Genomic DNA, 20574 nt, shown 5'->3' on the forward strand with positions numbered 1-20574 from the left:
CCCCACATCGGGCTCCCTGCTCCGCGGGAAGCCTGCTTCTCCCTCTCCCACTCCCCCTGCTTGTGTTCCCTCTCTCACTGTCTCTCTGTCAAATAAATAAAAAAATAAAAAATCTTAACAAGTTTTGTGTTGTCTACAGCTACAGTATCCAGTGTGGTTGCTAATGAGCGTACATGGCTGATTTACATTTAAATAAATTAAAAAAACTGTACATTCAATTTCTCACCCCCATTTCAAGTGTTCAGTAGCTGTTTGTGAGTAGCGGCTATTATCTTGGACAGTTTAGATACAGAATATGTCCATCATTGCAGAAAGTTCTGTTGGGCAGTACTGGTCTAGAACACTCACTAAAGCAGCTTTGTGAGCCACTTGGTTTCCATGGAGAGACTGTATTTGGTGGAACCATCTGTATCATAATTTGAAGCCATTTCTGAATTCACATCTTACTCCAAACCCCATTTCTGATGTCTGGCAACAAAACCATTGCTTTATTATACTTCTTGATTTTCTCTTCACTTCCATCACCATTATTAACAGGTGACTTTTTTTCAGAGCCATTTGTCACAAAGAAAGCTTTTATCACACATGTCACAGCATTGAAAGTAGGTTGAGAATCATTGAACTGCACTGTGCTATGGATGCTGGGCAGTAGCTAAGTGCCTCATTTGCTCCTGACTCTCAGGGAGAGTGATTCAGTTCCATGTTTAGCAGTGTTGCATGTTACTACATGGTTAGGACCTAGTGGGTCATTCATGATTAGTCAGAACTGTGAGGCTGTATTAGTGAAGGCCAAGGGTTTTTTCTGTTATTTCTTTAACCTCAGCTTAAGTGCATGATTCTTCAGGTTTGAGCCACGCTGATTTTTTCATGAACTTCTGTGTGTCCCACACAATGTGTTGCTCAGAGTAGACAGTAAATATTTTGATTAAATAAATTAGCAGTTAAACGTAAAATTATATGGTTTCTGAATGGTAAGAACTCTCACAGTTCAGGGAAAGGAGAGTGGTATGGGCTAGAATAGTTGAAATGAGAAAGTTGTCATCAGCCACATAACTGGTTAGATGTAATGGTTCCAAAGCCAGTGTGCAATGACCTGTGCCTGTCTCCTTTATTTATCCAACAATTACTTATAAATATTTCTTCATATCTGCCATGTGCCAGGCATTGAACTAGATATTGGGGCAGTAGTGATGAGTAGGACAAACAAAAGTCTGTCCTCATGAATCTTATAGACAAATTGATATAAATATAGGTAGTAATGAGTGCTATGAAGGCAAACAAAACAGGAAGTGGGTAGAGAACATGGTGTGGGGTGGGCTCTTTAGATGGGGAAATCCTCGAAGGGCTCTGAAAGGCCAACTTGAGTATGAATGAAGGGTAGATGGAATCACATAAAGTTTGGGAGAGGAACATTCCAAGCAGAGGCAGATGGGAGGGATCTGACATGGAGAACAAGTTTGGCAGGATTGAGGACCTGCCCCAAGACTGGCTAGAACTGAGCAACGGAGGTTTCACTTTGCCCTCCCAGAAAGCTGGAAAGACTTTGGATATTTGCAGGTGTGGGCAGAATCTGCAGGCATGTCTGTTTTCCTTTTCTACTTCCCTTTTACTTCTCCTCTAGTCCACTATGACCAACCACCCTGGGCTAGGCTAGCATTAGCCCTTCCCTAGATTGCCTTAATCATCTTCTTAAAGTCCTCATAGTGTGATGATGTGAGGGAGCTGATTGTACAAGGGGCAAGAGGAAGCAGACCAGTTAGGAGACCATTGTGGTCGTTTATGTATGGTGTTGGTAGCTTGGTCTAGGGTGGCAGTGTCGGAAGTGGGGAGAGGTGGTTGGATCCTGAGTATGTTTTGAAGATAGCCACCTGGATTTGCTGGTGGGTTGGAGCTGAGGAGAGAGGAATAAAGTTTGACTTCTGGTTTTGGACCATAGCAACTGGGTACATGGTGGCACTGTTTCCTGAGAATGGAAATTCCAGAAAGCAGTGCATTTTTTTTTGTTTTTTTTAAGATTTATTTCTTTATTTTAGAGAAAGAGCATGAGCAGGAGGGGCAGAGGGAGAGGAGAGAGAACCTCAAGCATACTCTCGCTGAGCGCAGGGCCCAACGTGGGGCTGGATCTCAGGACCCTGAGATCCTGACCTGAGCTGAAATAAAGAGTCAGACGCTCAACTGACTACGCCACCCAGGCACCCTTGGAAAACAGTGCATTCTGAGGGAAAGTAAAACATTTGGTTTTGGTTATGTTATGTTGTGTTTGGAACATGGAATAGAAGTTGAGTAAACACGGAAGGTAGGCTACTACAGGTGGGAGGACTCGAGCTCAGGGGAAGCCAGGTATTACTCAACTGCACTCACTAGGGAACAGTGATTTTCTGGGTTGGAGGCCAGGTAAAATCACTGGGAGAGTTAGTGTAGGTAGAGGATGGGAGAATGCCAGGGACCGAGCCCTGGGGTGCTCCCGTGTTGAGACTTGGAGATGAACAGATTAGAAAGTAGTGGCCAGTGAGGTTGAAGGGAAACCAGGAGGGTCTGCTGTCCCAGCAGCCATGAGAAGCCAGCATTTTAAGAAGAGATCCACTGTGCCAAGGTTCTGAGGGCGTTTATGCTGCGAAAAGTAGAAAGTCAGATGTAATTTCGGGCCCTGGTAGCCAGCGTTGCTGTTGATACCATAGAAATTCACCATGTCTTCCTGAAAGTGTCCTTAAGAGTGGAGTGGGGCTGTGGCAGTTAATGTCTTCCGAATTATGGACTGTGCTAATCTTTTATCTTTTCAAATACATTTTCCCGTAGATTACCCTTAACTATGGATGTCAAGAGTAAAAGCTGTTGCCAGTTATTTTATTGGTATTCCCTGGTTTGTACCTGGGGTTTCTCATATGCTGTCAGAGCAAGGTGTGTTTGGGTAACTTGTGGAATGGAGATATTGCAGAGGCAGACAGAGGGAATTATTGGATCACCAGGTATGTGGACACAGTGAGTGTGGGGAGGCCCTGCTGGAACCAGTCTACCCGCCGAACTTGGTCTGCTTCTGGGATTCCCATCCCCAGCAGTTGGCACCATCATCCATTCAATCGGGCAAGCCCCAAACCTGCATCCTCGTGTTGCATCTTGTCTCTCATCCACCCTCTTCAACCTATCAAGAAGTCCTTCCTCTCTTGCCTTTTGTCCTTCCCTGCCTCTTTATCTCCATGGCTGCTACCAGCCTGTCTTAGGCTCTTTCTTGCCTGGATTATTGTAATGGCCTTAGCGAATTGTCTTCCTGGATCCTTTCCTGCCCTTATACCTGTTGTTCACTCTGAAGACCAGATTATGTTTTTAAAACTAAATCTGCTTTTGTTACCTTCCCTTCTTAGATCTCTCAATGACTTCTCATCGCTTGCTGGAGAAAGATCAGAATCCCTGAAAGGGCCTAGAGCTCTGTGTGGCCTGCCCTGCCCTCTGCGGCTTGCCCTTTCTCCCTCCCCTGCCCAGTCTCTCCCTGCCCCATGGGACATTCATTCCTTCTGTCTCTGCCCCTTCTTGACCCTGACTCCTTCCTGCTTCGTATCTCAGCGGAGCTACTCCTGAGTCCTTCATGTTGCAGCCTTCTCGGCACTGTGCTCTTTTGTCTCAGAACATTGGTTTTTACCGGCAGTTAGTTGTACGGTTACAGATTATTCCAGTGGGATCCCTATTAGTTTATAAATCCCCCAGGGCAGGAGCTGAGAGCTTCTCTGCTCCATGTGTCTGGTACACCTTGGTGTCTGGCACACGGAGACACTTGGCATGTGTTTGTTGAGTCCGTTGACTTTAGGATATAATAACACAAATGGGAAATGAATCTTCCTCTGGAAAAATGGGAGACTTTATGTTAGGACAGCTCTAGTGGAAATGGCTAGTTTTCCCACAACTGCACCCAGTTCTGTCCTTCGGGGTACTCCTTACTGTCACCCCTGATATTCTGTCCCATCTCTTTTTCTTTGGGCTCCACAGCTGCTGACTGCCACCGCATGGTGGGATGAGTGGGGGCCCTCGTGAGTGCTGCTTTCTGAGGACAGAATTCAGGGCTTGGCTCAGGACTCTTGACTCTTTAAGAGAGTCTCACCTCTTTTGTTACCTCTGATCTTGCCTGCGTGTGACTAGGCACTTTGGTCTTTTCCTTAAATCTTTCAGAAAATCTCCAGATGATTTTCATCACCTGTTATTCTACTGCTTTCCTCTTTGAAGCATTGCCTTTTCTTTGAGTCCCTCTCAAATTCTAGAAGCTGCCCAACAGATAGTAAGTTTTCTCAGAGCTTCTGGGCATAAACCGTAGACATACACCATCTCTGGGAGTAACCAAGATGGCATCAACACCAGTGTCCCCGTCTCTTAAGAGTGCTGACAGGTAAGGAAGAAAGTTTCCTTCAGGCTGATAATGAGATGTGTGCATATTAAGACTACAGTATGAATCTGCTCACAAGAGTGAAGAGAGTGACAAGGTGAATCACCAAGTTTCAAACCATCATTAGACTTCATTTACTTCACAAAGTGTGTGTCTCTGTGTCTCCCCACATCATAAATATATTTCAAGGAAAATATCCGATATTACAATAAGCCAGTCCCATATCTTTTGCTGTCTTATCAAGATTTGAGTTATTTTATTCTGGGAGAAAGAAAAAAACTTTGTTCTTTTGGTGTGTTTTTTTGTTTTGTTTTGCTTTTGTTTTTTGTTTTTGTTTTTACTGTTTAAAAAAATCCCTGGAGTGGGGCAAATGTATTTTAGTGTCAGTTCATTCATTTTTCTTAAATGGTGGTCAGTGGAACCAGTGGAACCCAAGATGTCTTTCTTTTTTTCCCCTGAAAACAACTATCTCACAGAGATGGTTTAGGCAAAGTCTAAATCATAGCTAGATAGACACATATGTACATGTAGAGACATGCTCTCCTGTTTTCCTTGCTTGGTCAGAAATTAAGTTGAGAAGTTGCCCTTTTCTTTCAGGTTAAGGCTGTTGTGTTATTCTCTATGAAGCTGAATGTTTACCTTCTGCATTTTAGCATTTTAAAAATCAAAATTCTCTATTTTAAAAACTTAGTTTTATGATGCTTTAGGAAATGCTAATCTATGTTTTTAACCTTATTTGAAAATTTCCTTTGAAGATAAGCTGTAACTGGAAACTAATGATTTGCTCTGAGAGATTTGTCTATATTCACATATCCTTAATAGGAACCAAAAGTTAAGGAACTCATGAGTTCAGCCCCCCACATGGAAGGAAAACAGTCTGTGTACTTATATAATTTGTGGGTGCTGAGTAAGTTGTCATTTTATATCTCTTGTGTTTTGCTTCTGTACTCCTCAGTCCATGCCCAACAGTAAATAGACTGTTCCAGAATCAACAAATCATGGTTTCCATTGCCACAGCCTTGGAAGTGCATCAGGAAGCTTCAGATTGGCTTTCAGAGTGAGCCATCCCCCTGGTGTGGCTTCTCATGTTTGTTTAAAGTGGACTTCTGATATTCTGTGCCCTCAATAGAAGACATTTAAATAAGTTGGGAAATTCCTGCAGCATGCAGCATTAGGTAGCTGTTTAAAAAGTCATGTTGAGGAAAGATGCTTTATGACATTGGAAAATATTTAATGAAAATGCTAGATAATGTTTATCGGTCATATGTTATGTGTCAGACACCTATATTAACACATTTAATCTTAAAAAATTATATGAGATAAATACAATTATTTTTCTAAGTTCACATAGTAGTAGTAAGTAACCACTAGGCAATACTGTCTCTGTATCATGTATTATGATCTGCTTTTAATCTAACAAAACCGTATGCATAAGGCAATGATCTCCATTTTCTTTCAAAAATTATTTACACATGTACATGTGTGTATATCCAGCCCTATTGAGATGGCAAGACCATAGCTGATTTTGGTGATTTTTATTTTCTTCTTTGTGTTTTCCAGTTTTACTATAATGTAGATGGATAACGTTTACAATAGTAGAGAAAAAAACCAAGTAGATTTCTATAGCAGTAGATATATTTAAACAAAGTAGGAGGAGAAATGGATTTCAAAACAGTAATTGTCCACCGTTCTCTGTTATGTACCTTTATATTTTCCGTCACTGGGAGAAATTAAGAACAGAGTGCTCTCAGTTATGCAGAGGAGAGTTGTTTTGTTTAGTCATTGGACACGTGCTTACAGGTGATTTGCTCAAGGGCAGGGTAAATTTGATCTAAGGAAATAGGCTCAATTTAAGAAGGTTTTTCTCACCCATAAAAGTATTCAGGGTGATATAACCAAGCACTTACTCTCTTTTTACTTGACTGAGAACTCCGTTCCTTGCCTGAGGATCTCTGGACTTCATCTGTGTCTGTGCCTGGGCCCCCTTGTCAGCCCCTCCCTGCATTTTGACCATCTGTTGTTTTACTAATTGAAGCAGCTAAGAAGCAGCTAAGAGCACTAAAATACTTCTGTTGCCCAAGGCCTTAACCCCAACCCCCAGTGGAGTGGTGCTCTTTCTTCTTTGCCTTCCTTGTCCCCCATCAATAATCTGTCCATACAGCAGCAGCTTGGGCAAGTTACTGCTGCACCTGCTTGCTTACTTTTTTCTTCCTACTAGAAAGAGAGTTCTGCTACAGGCAGGGGATATGCTTGCCTGTCCAACAGGCTATACATTTCCTGTACTTGGCAGGCAGACAGGGTGCTTTTCAAAGATGAGTTATCACACAATTACCATCTAAGGTGTAGTAGCGTAAGTCCACACCTAGATCAAAGAAGTCAAAGGTCAGGGTATAGGACTCAAGAAAAAATAGATTGGGTAAAGGTCAAGAAGAACAATTTTGAGAGCTTTATGGAAAAGCAAAGAGGACATTCCCAGCGGATTAAAAATATGTGTCTAATGCTTTACAGCCATAGGAGTGATCTGGGGAAATGATGAACATCTTGACTATTGGAGAAAGATTCTAATGAACTTTCAAGAAGGAAATTAAATACAGAAGAGTATGCTGTTTTCATCCACATATGGATGAGTTGTACTCACACATTGTCATCTACCAGTTCTAGAGTAGCCTATTTGGTTAATGAAACTGGCCACTTCCTTTTGACTCATTTACCTGGGAAAAAAAATTTGTTTTTTGTATCTGTCCTTCAAACAGCATCCTGGTGGGGAAGAAGTGTTAAGGGAACAAGCTGGAGGGGATGCTACTGAAAGTTTTGAGGATGTGGGACACTCTACAGATGCTAGAGAATTGTCCAAAACGTACATCATTGGGGAACTTCATCCGGTAAGTACCTTACTGGGGGCCTTTACTTCTCTTTAAGGCTGTGGGTTGACCTTGCTCAAAATTGTAGACTTGCATATTATGAAATTGAAGAAGTAAAGCAAAAACAACTCCTCCTGATTATATAACACCACTCTTGTCATAAACAAATCGATCAGAAAATTCTTTGCATTTCCCTGGTTGCAGTTTTCACTGGCGCTTAGAGTCAGGACCCTCTAACCCAAGGCCAGGGCTGGGGGACAGTGCCTCTCAGACTATGAAGTGTCACGGAGCAACATATTTTAGAAGGTGGGGGTCATTGACCCAGCATGGTTTCTTTTTTTTCTTTTTTCCTTGACTAAAATATTTTAAGAAATATTTCTTAAGAAACTCTCTTCTACTCTCATAGTTTGAGGATATTTCAATTCTAAAAAAATGATTAAAAAATTTTTAAACCACCTCTGTTAAATGAATAAACTCTGGCTTCTGTAAAACTTACACATTCTCCTCACTCTTCTTACTTGACTCCAGATCTTTGAAAACGTCACGGTCGATGCCAATCCCTGGACTGACTTTATGCTCCCTAATTTAGCTTTTATATAAACCCGGGGCTGTAGTATGAATTTAGGCCCTTCTGTGGCAGTTTTGAATGACTATATGAAACTTTGCTAATCTGTCAACCAAAGTTATCTGGAAGGTAGCTGAATACTTGGGAAGAGGTGGCGGAGTTCTCCAAACAGATGCAGCCTCCTACACCATGCATTCGACTGTTCTTACCTCTAGAGAGCACCTGGGCTTCTCAGCTGGGCCGCAGGGTCTCCTGTTTCCCAGCTCGTGCTGCTTCACGGGGAGCCAGCCAGAGGGGGTGGGGGCGCTATTAGAAGCGGGCTAATGTAGGCATGTGGCCTCAGCCCAAGTACGCACTCTGAGAAACCACTGAAAAACAAAAATCCATATGAAAAGTTCTGTCATTATGATTGTAATAAAAATCACATATAATTGCCAAATATACTTGCCAATAATTTTAATGTTGTCATTTATTATAAAACATTTGGTAAATACAAATCAATAGGTGCATCACATAAAATATTGATCAAATAAGCTCCTGTGTACCAATTACCAAGCTAAGAAATTTAACATTGCCAAAAAAAAAAAAAAAAAAAGTTGATTGATATTTCTTGCAATGATATGAATGAAGGAAAGCTTAAAGGCTCTTTATGGAAGGCCTAAAAATAGGAAATCTGTTTTAGAGCAATTTCCATTGAATTAGGGAGGTAGGGTTTTTTTGTTTGTTTGTTTATTTGGTGGTAGGAGGGGGTACTCTGAAAGAATGAGCTTCACTTACCTGGAGAGTTTATTCACCCACATGTTTTCATCTTGATCTTCATACTTCACCAAAGTGAGGTAGCTTTATGGTAACCAGAGAGGCTTTTCCTTAAAATGTTTGATTCTGTCCTTATTCTTTCCTTTCCAAACTTGTAGGTGTAGAAGAGGTGGGTTTTCAGACTGCGACTACAGCATTTCTGCCTTATCTGCTTACTGGGATTCCCTGTGGTCACCTTTAGGTGACCCTTAATTTGGACTACCTCAAGCAGAGGTTTAAGAAAATTGCAACCCTGTAGTTGGGAGATTGCAGGAATTCACTGAGGATATGACACAAAATTACACACACACACACACACACACAGGTATACAAACATACATACACTCATTTCACAGGATAGCAGGGGAATAATCTACTTAGGTCTCAGCTGCTCCCTGAATTGAAGATTAAAATCCAAGTCTAATAAATGTATATACACATGAACATATAAATATGATTATCATGGATGATGTTCTAAACTTTGGAACTCTAGATTGAAAATTAATCATTTAATCAGCTATTAATTTTTGCAGTCGAGTCAGATGGATCAAACTTTGTAATTAACAACCTAGATAGATGAACCTAAAGTGCTAGTTACTGAATAGTAATGTTTTCTAAAAAAATCTCAGTAAAAGTGACTGCTTTGGACATGGTACTTTTGTAAATGTTCTTTCATTCTGTAATGTGCCTTTTTTTTTTTAATTGCAGGATGATAGAGCAAAGTTAACCAAGCCTTCGGTAAGTGTGTCATCCCCAGTGTCTCAGTGGCCATGCCTATCTTCACTGTATTTCATACCTGTCAAACTGGAGGACAGAAGTCTTTCAGCTATTTGAATGAGGCCAGGCCAGCATAGGTTAGATGAATATGTAACCTGTTGGCTCAGCAAAATACGTTGTGTATAGACCAGCCATTGTGTTTCATTAGGACAGCTTGTGTGTTCTCTCTGTAATACTCTCCATACATCATTTTTTCACCATAATTATCAGTAGATACCTCTTGAAGAGCTACTTTTATAAGTAGCACTGTGCTTTTGATCTGAAAGATTTGACACGAGCCTTATTTTCAGAGAACTTAAAATCTGAGCAGAGGTCTTAATACTTGAACCTTGGAGGACACTACCCATGTCTTCTTTACCTCCGTGTCCCTGGGACATAGGTGTTAAATAAGTATTTGTTGGTTGAATTTAATGTTAATCAAATTAAATAATAACTTTTTGATGCATTTTTCCTTAGGAAAGGAAAATATATTCTAGGGGATATTAATTTTATGCCCTGGTTCACTAGCCCTTCTCGCTGAGCTGGTCTTCTCACTTATATTTGAAAAATCCATAGTAAGAATTGATGACAACAACCAGAGTCCCTGACAAGTACAAGCAGACAGAATAGTTGTCGGCCTGTAATTAAAGGACCATGGAAGAACATTTTGCTTAAACCACAGAAAGAGAGAATAATTTTTCCCTTTTGGTTTCTGTTCTTGCTTTTATTAGAGCCCAACAGTGAGACTCCACAGGGCTTGTATGAAAGAACTGGTGAACTCATTTGCTAGCTGCTGTTGACAAGACATTCTCTTTAATCTATAGCAAAATCAAAGCAGTAAATCCAATAGAGCATAAAGGCCATGTTTACCTTCATACCCCAGATGGTATAATATAAGTCTTGATTAATGCTATTTCTTACAAAGCAATTTCATTTATAGTCTCTCCTTTCCCTATTCAGAAAGTTCAGTGTTGGTGATCTGAGTACTTTGGGAAGACAAAAAATGGACTTCAGAATTTGAATTGCCTCTGTAACAGCTGCTGAGTTCTTGCTGTTGGGTCATACGACATTAGCACCTTTTTTGAGGCTACTTTTTGGGTAACTGAAATCCTGTGATGCATGTAGTCTTTGCTTTTTCTCCATAATCAGGTCAGGGAAAAAGTATATACTTTTTTCCTGTTAGGTTTTCAGGATGTTAATAATCTTGGTGTAAATCATTCAGCTATAATAAAGGATTTGATAAGGCTCATTACATTAAGTTAGATTTAATGTAGGTCCAGTCATATCTCAAACGACAATGCCTACAAACAGAAACTAGGGCTGAGTTGGTAAGCAGGTCTCCTACCATACTGCTGTATTTCCCAAAGACAGACTCTCTCCTCTTTTAGAACATATATGACTTTGATTAGATCAGCCGAAGTAGGGTAAGAACTTGCTGTCTTTCTTAGAGGACATAAGCAAATACAATGAAAAAAATACACGACTACTCTTTTGGATTTATCTTTCTTACGCTTCTAGTTTGCCAGAAGAGAGTGTCCTTGGGTATTTCTTTTGGTGTGTGTGTCTCTGTATAACCATCTGTCTATCTCCAGGCTGATAAATGTAAGCTGTGGTCTGATTTTTTTCAATGTTGCCACTGAAAATACCTAGTTGAATTGTGAAATAAGATGCAACAAAGATTATTAGCTTGACCCTGCCCAAAGGAAAACATGGTGTTTAGTTGCCAAGATAAGATATTTGTAGACCTAGAAATGATGCATTTTTAAACAAATTTGTATCTATTAAATTTGCTTACATGGAGGATATCAGTAGTATTCAAATTATTGCTATTTAAGTGACTTTGTTTGGGTCTCATGATATCCCTGTGGGATCCATAGACCTTCCAGGAAGGTAAAAACAGTGAAGCTCAGACCTTGCTGCAAGCTTTGACCTTGTTCAAGGTCACACTGCAGAACCATGGCTAGCACCCATCTCAGGTTTGGCGGGTGCAGTTTCTTAAGCTTCTTCTGTAGGCTCTGTACTCCAAAGGCAAAAATATCAGTGTCCCTGATATTTTTAGGAAAGCATTCCAATTAAGGAATAGGCTAAAGTAGATTAAATGTATAAATGAGATGATTTTGATTTGCAAAAACTTGATGTACTTTGCATGATTTTTATATAGCTTCTCATGTACTGATGGAATTATTAATCTTTCCTATGTGAAATTGAACCCCTCAGGGTCATGGAGTGAACAGGTGGCAGAGCCTGTAATAAAAACCATAGTCTTTTCTGCCTGTTAGTTGTTGACATATTTGTTAGTTACACACAGAAGCCCAACTTAGGCCCCTCAGACCATTGGACGGGCAAGACAGTTTCAGTTTCCTTTTTCATCAGTGTGGTAAATGGTAATTCAAACTTGCTTTAGCTCTCAGGCATCTCTGGGTTAAGAGCCTAACAGATAATAAACACTCAGAAATGTATATAATCTTTTAAAGTACAGCTCTTTAGAAGATCGTTGTTGTTGCTGGCGGTGAGGTACCCTAAAAGTTTTAGCATTAACGCTCAGGGCAGTGATGAACGAGGAGGTAGGCCAGCCTAGTTTCCTTAGAGTTGTCAGCATGTTTGGTAAAATGCACGTGCTTGGTATAACAAAATAACAGATCTGTGTCTGAGTTCTGTTTACTCTTCTGGGCTTAACTTTCTTATTGTGACAATAATATTTTACTTTCAATGAACTGTTGTGCTCCAGTTTCAGAATTTATTATGTCATCTAATAGTGGAATAATCCTTTTGCACAGTCCAGTGACTTCTGGTAATCCTTGTTAATTTTATTCATATACGCAAAATTTGAAAAATAATCTTGCAGTAGTTATGAATACTTTTTGTAGTTGCTAAGATTTAACATTGCTTAAAAAGATAATAACTATGTGAAGTTTTCTTTTTAAATGACTTATTTTTTTCCCCCCTACTGTGTCAGGAATCTTAAAGGCCATGTTTCCAGGTTTGTGGGTCTCCTAACTGATTTGCTTGCTCTTCCCTAACAGTTTTCTGCCTTCTCCTGGGGTTTCTCTAATGAATGCGCTGCCTCGCTCTGTGCAGCTTTTTGCCTCACTGCAGAGTGTGGATATTTTGCTAATGGCTTATCTTGTGCTTTGGGAAACTGCAGAGATGAACTCTCAGATGAAGCTGCCTTACTTATGGCTACCTTCCTTTGAGGCACTAATACTTTCGCTGGTGTGAAATTTCTAAAGAATGCTTCTTAGTTTTCAAGCCAGGAAAGTTTATTTTTCCTTAGGCCTTAGTTATTCATCTGTTTGGGGAAGTATGTATTTTTCAAGAGCCAAAATTAGTTCACTTTCATGGTACTGACAGAAGTTCTCGTAGAAAGTTCTGGAAGGCAAAATAGGCCAACTGTGAAAGACCCCAGCACACACACAGGGCGTCCTTATTCGGAGGTTTCTTGGCTGGTGACCTGGTGAGGTCAGTTCCTGAGGCCTCCACTTTTTAGAGCTGTCTTGTCAGAGTTAGAGAAGGCCAGGAGAGGTAGTGGTCCAGAGTGTGATAATTTAAATGACAGTTTTTATTTTTCTCTTTTTGGTTGACATGTCTTTTAATACAATTTGGGTACACTTTTACTTCACATAAAATTTGAATGAAATAACTGATTTTATTGAAGTTTTCATTCATGCTTTTAAAGAATTAAACTTTTCTTTCTAAAGGTAGTGGTGGGGTTATGTGTTCGTGTATATGATAATCAGTTTTCAGTTTCTACATTATTGAGATGTGTACTGTGTAGAGGATATTTTATGTAGCCTATTTTTAAATTTTTTTTTTCAAATTGTCTAGGTTATGTCCGTAAGTAATTTAAATACAGATGATTCTTAAAATTTTTTCTTCTAAAAAATGGTGAAAATAGGCATTTTAGTAAAAGTTTATGATACAATTTTCCCTTTCAATGTGTTTTGAAGAATACACTGAAAATTATGATCTTATTTTAAAAGAAGTTCTTAGTCAATTGAATAAATGTTCAGATGTTCCCTTAAAGTTCACTTTTTCTGTTGTTTCAGGAAACTCTCATTACTACTGTTGATTCTAATTCCAGGTATGTCGTAATTTTCTCTTAAGGTAACTGATCAGAAGGCCAGTCGAGTCTGGGTGGGCTTAGGGCTCCTCCCCCATCTGAGGGCTCAGGCTCCCACTGTGCCCCCTCTCAGTGGACAGCCCAGGGTCATCTCCACTTGGTGCCCAGATGACTCAGGACATCCCCTCCTCAATTGTCAGACAGCTCAGACTCTGGACACTCTTTAGAACAACCCCAAATCTCGTCCTCCAGCTGCATTTACTCTATAGTATGGACAGAACAAGTTGGGTCTCTTTTTCTCCAGGGTAGTCCTGTGGCCTACACAGTCTTCCTGCCAAGGCAAACAACCTTTCTTATTCAATATATGGTCTGTTTCTTACATTGTAGTGATTATATCTCCCTAAGTGTTTATATCTAAGTGTTACATCTCCCTAAGCTCAGTGTTCCTTCAAGTGTAGCATGAATCACTTGTTCTAGGGACTGGATTTCTTTGTCACAGTCCAAGATCCTATTAACATTTGTGGCAGCTCTACCATATTGACTTGCATAATTGGCATATATCTCTCTGGTAGACAGAGATAATTGGCCCCAAGCTCAAAACCACACATTTATGCCTATTTTATTTCACCCTGTCAAATGGAACTGCCCCAGTCTGTCAGTGTTCTGGTACATTCCCTGCCTTCAGGCAGTAGTCCTTCACTGTACGTTTTATTGACAGGTTAAGTTTCCTTCTAAATGAAAACTAAAAACCCCACCAAGATGAAAGTTACATTTGTAATCTTTTTTGCAGTTTAAATCTTTGTATCGAACACAATCTTTGCATGGGTTGATGTGTGAAGAGTATTAAAGGATAGAAAGTTTATGACAAAGGGGCGCCTGGGTGGCTCAGTTGGTTAAGCGACTGCCTTCAGCTCAGGTCATGATCCCAGGGTCCTGGGATCGAGTCCCGCATCGGGCTCCCTGCTCTGCAGGGAGCCTGCTTCTCCCTCTCCCACTCCCCCTGCTTGTGTTCCCTCTCTCGCTGTGTCTCTCTCTGTCAAATAAGTGAATAAAAATCTTTAAAAAAAAAAAAAGAAAGTTTATGACAAAATATATGTCTTTATAGGAGTTATCTGGCTTAATTCACATTCTGCTTTCTAGGAAACTATAGGTTCATATCTAAATTGAAGATCATTCTAGCTTTGTCCCTGGTTTGATCTGTAATCTGTCATTTTTAGTTGATCAAAAATTCTATGCACCAGGGCTAAAACAGTGTGTAAGTTAGGGATTTTTCTGAGTTTACACCTATGGACCACAGATTAAGTAGTTTGGGCATGCTGTTTCTTAATGTGTTAAATCTGTGCATGGGTGAAGGTTAGATTTTCAAAACAGAATCACGGAACATAGAGCTGTGGTGCTCGCAGCAACCTTAATAATCCTATGGCTCAAACTCCTTAACTTCACAGTCCAGGAGATGTGCTTTTCTCATGGGTATAGAGCTTGTGGTTGGCTCTCCCAAAATGAGCACCTTGATTTTCTTGTTCTCAGTTTAGTGCTATTTTAAATTCTTAATGTATGTAAGTAGAATAAAACCTGTAAGGAATATTTGCTTTTGTGAACTTGTGATACGTAACCCAGAGTTGATGTCCTTAGATAAGTCGCTAGTTGTAGGTAGCATCTGTTGGGGGAGTGATTCATAGCTCTTTGTGTAAGTTAAGAGAAATAGATTTAAGTGGAATGGGGATGGAGGTCATTAATTTTCTTCCAAAGCTAGAGCACTTGTTGGTATACTAGGGCATGTGTGGTGCTCATGTTGCTTTTAACAACTCAGAGTTGACGTTTCATCCAGGCAAGTTAGAGAGATAATAAAAACATGCCACAGTGATTTTCACGGTAAGTAGAAGGAGCAAAGGTTTTGAGTCCCGTGCGCCGAACCTCATGCAAGCATCATTGCCGTTTCTTTCCAGCTGGTGGACCAACTGGGTGATCCCAGCCGTCTCAGCAGTGCTGGTGGCTCTGATGTATCACCTCTATACAGCAGAAGATTAAACTCATGCTCAGAAGTGGAGGAAAGAAAAGACTGCTTTGGACCAGGGAGAAAGAAGCCAGTGTTAACTGCTTCAATTGACAGAAACCTTCACCTGAAAAACAATTTTAATACACCTGTTTCCCTTTTCTCCTACTTTGAACCAAACCAAAAAGAACTCTTCTGTTCTTTCTACTCCCGAACTCTTTGAATTGTGCCTTTTGTTCATCAGCTTTTTTTGATGTTCCATCACTACATAATTTACTTATTGTAGGCATGATCTTTTAAAAAATACATCTGGCTTTTAAAATATGCCACCACGATTGCCTGTCTATTTGGTATATAACTGCCTTTAACATTTAGAATCTGATTGTTTAGCAGAGTCATTTAATGTGCTAATCGTTGAGACTCGAGCAGTCTATATGACGTGCGATGGGCAGTGTCCTCACATCCCTCCTTGTGCTACGTCCTCTCTCCTGAACAACCCAGTACTGCCTGCTGCAGTGTAGTTTCCGTTCCCAGGGAATTAAGAAAAGCTCAGAAATGAAAGATTTCTAATTGTTCTACTTGAAATAGATGATAAAAAGAGAAGGTGGCCTGTAGGACCTATGAAAAAGACTTACCTCTTCCTTGACTAAAAAAATACAGTCAACATAAAAGGAAACCCGTGAACCATGAGAGGACATTTTATCTGTCCCCTCTCACAGACTAAAAATTTACTGAAGAGATTCTGTCATATAGGTTCTAAAGTTTAAAAAAATTCCTCATTCAGAAGCAAAAACTGTTCATATACTCATTAAGGAAATGTTGATTCTGTACTTCACAAAAACAAAATTTGAAAGAGATTATGGGACATTTGGAGTCTGATTTTTGAAGAAATGGGTGGTGATGAGGCCTGAGGAAATCTGTTATGGCTCAGTTCATTTTCTCATTGGAGTTCCAGTAGACTAATTCTGTCATCTTTATTTTCTGCCCTATCCTTTTTTCTTAAAGGATGAATTACTAAGTACTTCGTAGTTACGTATGACTGTGCAAGTTTCCATTGGCAGGCTAACCAACTGATAAGCAATGGACTTCTTCAGAAATGACTAAAGCACCTTGGAAAGGAATTTTTTAATTACAGAGCATTGTTTAAAACGAGGCAACAGGCCCCAAATTGAGTCACTTGTGCTAAACCCATGTCACCACACCAAGACTTGATACCTAAACTGATGGCAGTTTCCGCCTCTCCCAGGAGTGGAATCTTAAGCCAGTCAGTCTGGAATTATCTGGTCAGCACTAGCGAGATAATCCCCGGTGGACACCCTCCCTCAGCTGCCGACCCCTCAAAGGAAGATGACTTTGCCTGAAACAATGAGCTCTGCTCAAGTCTCTTTCTGCCCATAAAAGTCTTCCATTTGGTACAGCTCTTTGGAGCATTTTTCTATTTGCCAGACACGATATTGCCCGATTGATGAATTGTTGAATAAAAATAAGATCTTTACATTTTATTCTGAGGAATTTTGGATTTTAACAGATTGGGTGGCAGTGATGGGATCTGAAGGACACTTCTGACAGCTTCGGGGGCCACGAGAAACACAGTCATGGTACCCACAAACTGCTTTCTCTGTCTTTCTCGTCGTTTCCGAGGGCCGTGGGTAAGTTCCTCTCGGTTCTGAGCTCTGCTTTTTTTGTGTCAGGCTCCTGACCTAATTGGCTTTCTAACCTCACGTTTGATGACAGTCCCTGATTTCATGTTGAGAACTTGTGGTCCAGTCCACAGTCCCCATCTGATCAGGATCCTTTGCCCTTGGGTAAGTCTCTGATTCCATGTTGCTGCTGGTTCACTCCACCGTTGGCCATTTGTTTGGGGTCTGCTGGTTTAGTCCTGTCCCCAGTCCCATCCCAACTGGGGTCAAACTGGGTTTGATGTAAGCTGGCCTGGATCCAGTGTGTTTTGTGTAGTTAAAGGCTATTGTTAATGGGAATCTTGGAAGCCCAAACCTACATGATTGGTGGGCATGGGCTGAGCACTTAAAAGCTGTTAGAATGCTTGCCACCCAACTTTATCCATAAGTTGGTCACAGAACAGGTTAGATTGACACTAGGTCACCTGCCAACCTCAAGAAAGTCTTCATGTGGTGAGGTGCAGTGTAGAACACCACACAGTCCCCAACCCAACGACACATCCCCTTGGGTATTAGTTTGGCTCCAGAAGACCCAAAGCCTTAGCTCCAGGAATTGAGCACACCACCTTTTTGGCACAACTGCTTATTTGTTGTCTAAGAACTGTGGTCCCAGAAGCTGTGGATATTTACAACAATGACAAAGTTTTACTAAATACAGTCTAGAACTACAATGGCCATTATGAGGAACGTTCCCATTAGACAAGATTTTGAAAGCCAGGGCTCCCAAACCAAACAAACAGAATGGGTTACCCCGGGTTGCAGAAGATCCTCCTCAGATATCTTAAACTTCTTGGTCAAAGACTGAACTAAGGGGCCATAGAGAATTTCCTGAGACCAGGAAGGATCCCCAAAAGTTTCCTGAAGAATTTAGAGTCATTAGCAGGGCCACAGACCCCAGGCTTTCAGATCTCTGTGGGCTTATGCACATACTGGTCAGCCCTGAGGAAGCCCAGAAATGGATGCATGAAGCAGATTGGTGTAAACCTGAAGATATTTAGGATCCTTGCTCTTAAACACACTTCCCTCATGGACCAGAAAAAGCTTACAAAATGGTGGTTGGCCTTTTAAAAGCCATTGTCGGAAGGAGTTTTCCCTGCCTGCCCCATTTGGTTTATTATTCAAACAAGCAAACAAAAAAGATGAATCTGTGGCAGACTTTCAAGACTGTCTGGAAGCTCTCTTCCTATGGCATCCCGGTTGCATACAATAAACGAGGCCACCCAACCTTGGTCTTGCTGCCCTGTTTGTAAATGGACCAGTTCCTGAGGCTAGTAGACTGATTCAGACAGACAAACCAGGATGGAACTGAGCTCCCATCAGTCTGACAGAACTCATGACCGCAGCCGAGAACTTTGAAAGGGACTTAGGAACAGGCCATAAACAAAGTTTGCCAAGTTAATGGCCTTATGGATGCCTCTAGCTCTGCTCTCAAAGGAGAGCTCCCATATGGGCCTCTCCCAGAGTTGACAGGACTCTAGGGGAGTTTTTGGTAAATGGCTGTTATTCCCTTAAACAGCCAAGGGAAACTGAAAATGAACGGAAAACCTTGCCAGATTCTGGTAGATACTGAAGCTACACTCTCTAAGCCCACTTGGGGCCTGCGGATGAGGTCTTGGGAAAACTGGCAGAGGCTGGGTAAGGGTGAGGGTCCTTACAGAGTCAGCTCTCCTGAGTCTCTGTCTGCAGTGCCCAGTCAAGAAGGGGAAAAATAAAATTTCTTGAGTTGTCTCTTCCTTTCCAGATCCAACCCGCTGGTTATCCACTCTCTCTTTCTCCCCAGGGATAGCTCTTGCCTTCTCGCTTGTCTCGTTTTGTGTCCTAAGAACTTGGCTTGGTTTTCTGCCTGCCTTGGACATGACAGTTGTCACTTCTTCCTTTTGGTTGTCTTTGGTAGTGACTCTCTGGATCTTGGGAAAGTAGTCATCTTTGCACCCTCTTTGGGGGGACCTGTCTTCCAAGAGGGGATGTTCACTCCTGCCAAAAATATTTATTGTTTGTCCTAGCAGGTAACTAACGAAATATTTAAAAGATTTTTGTAAAGTAGCTCTGTGGTCAAAAGTTGGCCAAACTGGAAGCTGATACTTAGTGCCTGATCGTACTTTTATTTTAGGCCTTCTCCCCTAAACTAAAAACTATGCATCCAGAAGGAGAGAAAAACCTTCTAAAAGGCTTTGTAAAAAAGGATTTACTTAAAACTTCCCGAAGACAAACAGGTCTAAATACAGAACATAGAAATCTTTGATTTTCATCTTAGTTGGAAATCTTCTTCCTGATGCATAACAAATCGAAAATAAAGTGGTTAGATGGACAAGTCGACCGTTTGGTGTCATTAGGCAGTAATCCAATTCTTTGAGGAATTAAAAACAACTGTCCTTACCATACAAATTTTAGTAAAACCAGAAATGCAGCTCTGGGAACAATTCTAAAACCACCTCTATCGATCTCAAAAGGCTGGTCAGTATTATAAAAATTCTGGCCTTAGGAAACAAAGTCTCTTCTGGGAGGAACTTGTGTTTTTTCCCCCTGTGCCTTTGGGATGTAAATGCTCTACCTGGTGTCCCCACACTCTTAGCTAGGCCATGTCTTTGAAATACACACTTAGGTCATTCTTACCAGAAGAAAAACAAAAGGGGGATAAGGTTCTTTGAAATTGAGGGTAAGGAAAATCTTAAGCGTCTTCTCCACAAATACTAGTAAAAAGCTTTAGTTACCTGAGTAGGTAACCTTTACTTATTTCATCTTCCAGACACACAATTTGGATCCAGCTAGTGAAGTTCTGCATTATTCTACCTGTCTCATGGCTAAAGTTTTAAAACAAAAGCTATAAGGTCTCTGTTGACTTCTAACTATATGTATATGTATTTATACATATGTATTGTACATGGGTATTTCCCCCACATGTACAATATTAATTGTATTCAATTAATTGACTTAAAATTAGGTGCTTATATGAATTAAGTATTCATAAAATTCTCAAAAATAGAATAGAGGCCTAAATACTTTTCGGGTTCATGTGATCTCGGAAAATACCCAGTATTAAAGCTGATTAAAATTTGTTGGTTTAATTGAAATAGACATGTCTAGAATGATCAACATTAAATATAATGCACACACATATCTTTTATCCTACCTGGATTTATTAATCAAATAAGTTCATGTTGTTTCAGTTTATAAAATTGGTCATCAGGAAAAATAACCTGGTATGATGAAATTTTCATAATTAAACGTAATTACTGAGAGAACGAGTAACTAAATAGATATAAGAGGGTCAGAAGTTTTTAGGTGAACTTTTTAAATAGTTTCCCAAATGTTTTGGTAACCTGAAACCTTGAAGTTTTGTTAAGTTAAATTAGTCCTTGAATACCTAGGTCATTTCTAAATAAAATACTGAAACATTGATTACCAAATATGGATAGGTTTATCTCCTTTTTGGCTTCTTTTTACAGAGCAACTAAAGCTATTTGAGTCTAGGAGTAAACATGTTTTGTGCCACACT

General features: G+C 40.4%; 1 protein-coding gene across 3 annotated transcripts in view; it reads left to right on the plus strand.

Annotated features, from left to right (window-relative positions):
• Positions 1-16901, plus strand: part of CYB5A (cytochrome b5 type A) — a 38143-nt gene extending 21242 nt beyond the window's left edge. The window contains exons 2-6 of one of the 3 annotated variants that reach the window (XR_014139533.1): positions 7123-7251; positions 9299-9328; positions 12303-12326; positions 13393-13427; positions 15353-15563. Coding sequence is in view for 2 of the 3 variants with exons in the window: in XM_081801022.1 (XP_081657148.1) it covers positions 7123-7251; positions 9299-9328; positions 15353-15622 (429 nt within the window). In the remaining variant the exon portion in view is untranslated. Of the gene's footprint in view, positions 1-7122; positions 7252-9298; positions 9329-12302; positions 12327-13392; positions 13428-15352 lie in introns of all 3 variants that reach the window. The other 2 variants (XM_006742642.3, XM_081801022.1) reach the window with 2 other exon arrangements.
• The last annotated feature ends 3673 nt before the right edge of the window (positions 16902-20574 follow it).

Source organism: Leptonychotes weddellii, chromosome 13 (genome assembly GCF_054177405.1).
Source record: "Leptonychotes weddellii isolate Sample4059 chromosome 13, ASM5417740v2, whole genome shotgun sequence".
Lineage (NCBI taxonomy): Eukaryota > Metazoa > Chordata > Mammalia > Carnivora > Phocidae > Leptonychotes > Leptonychotes weddellii.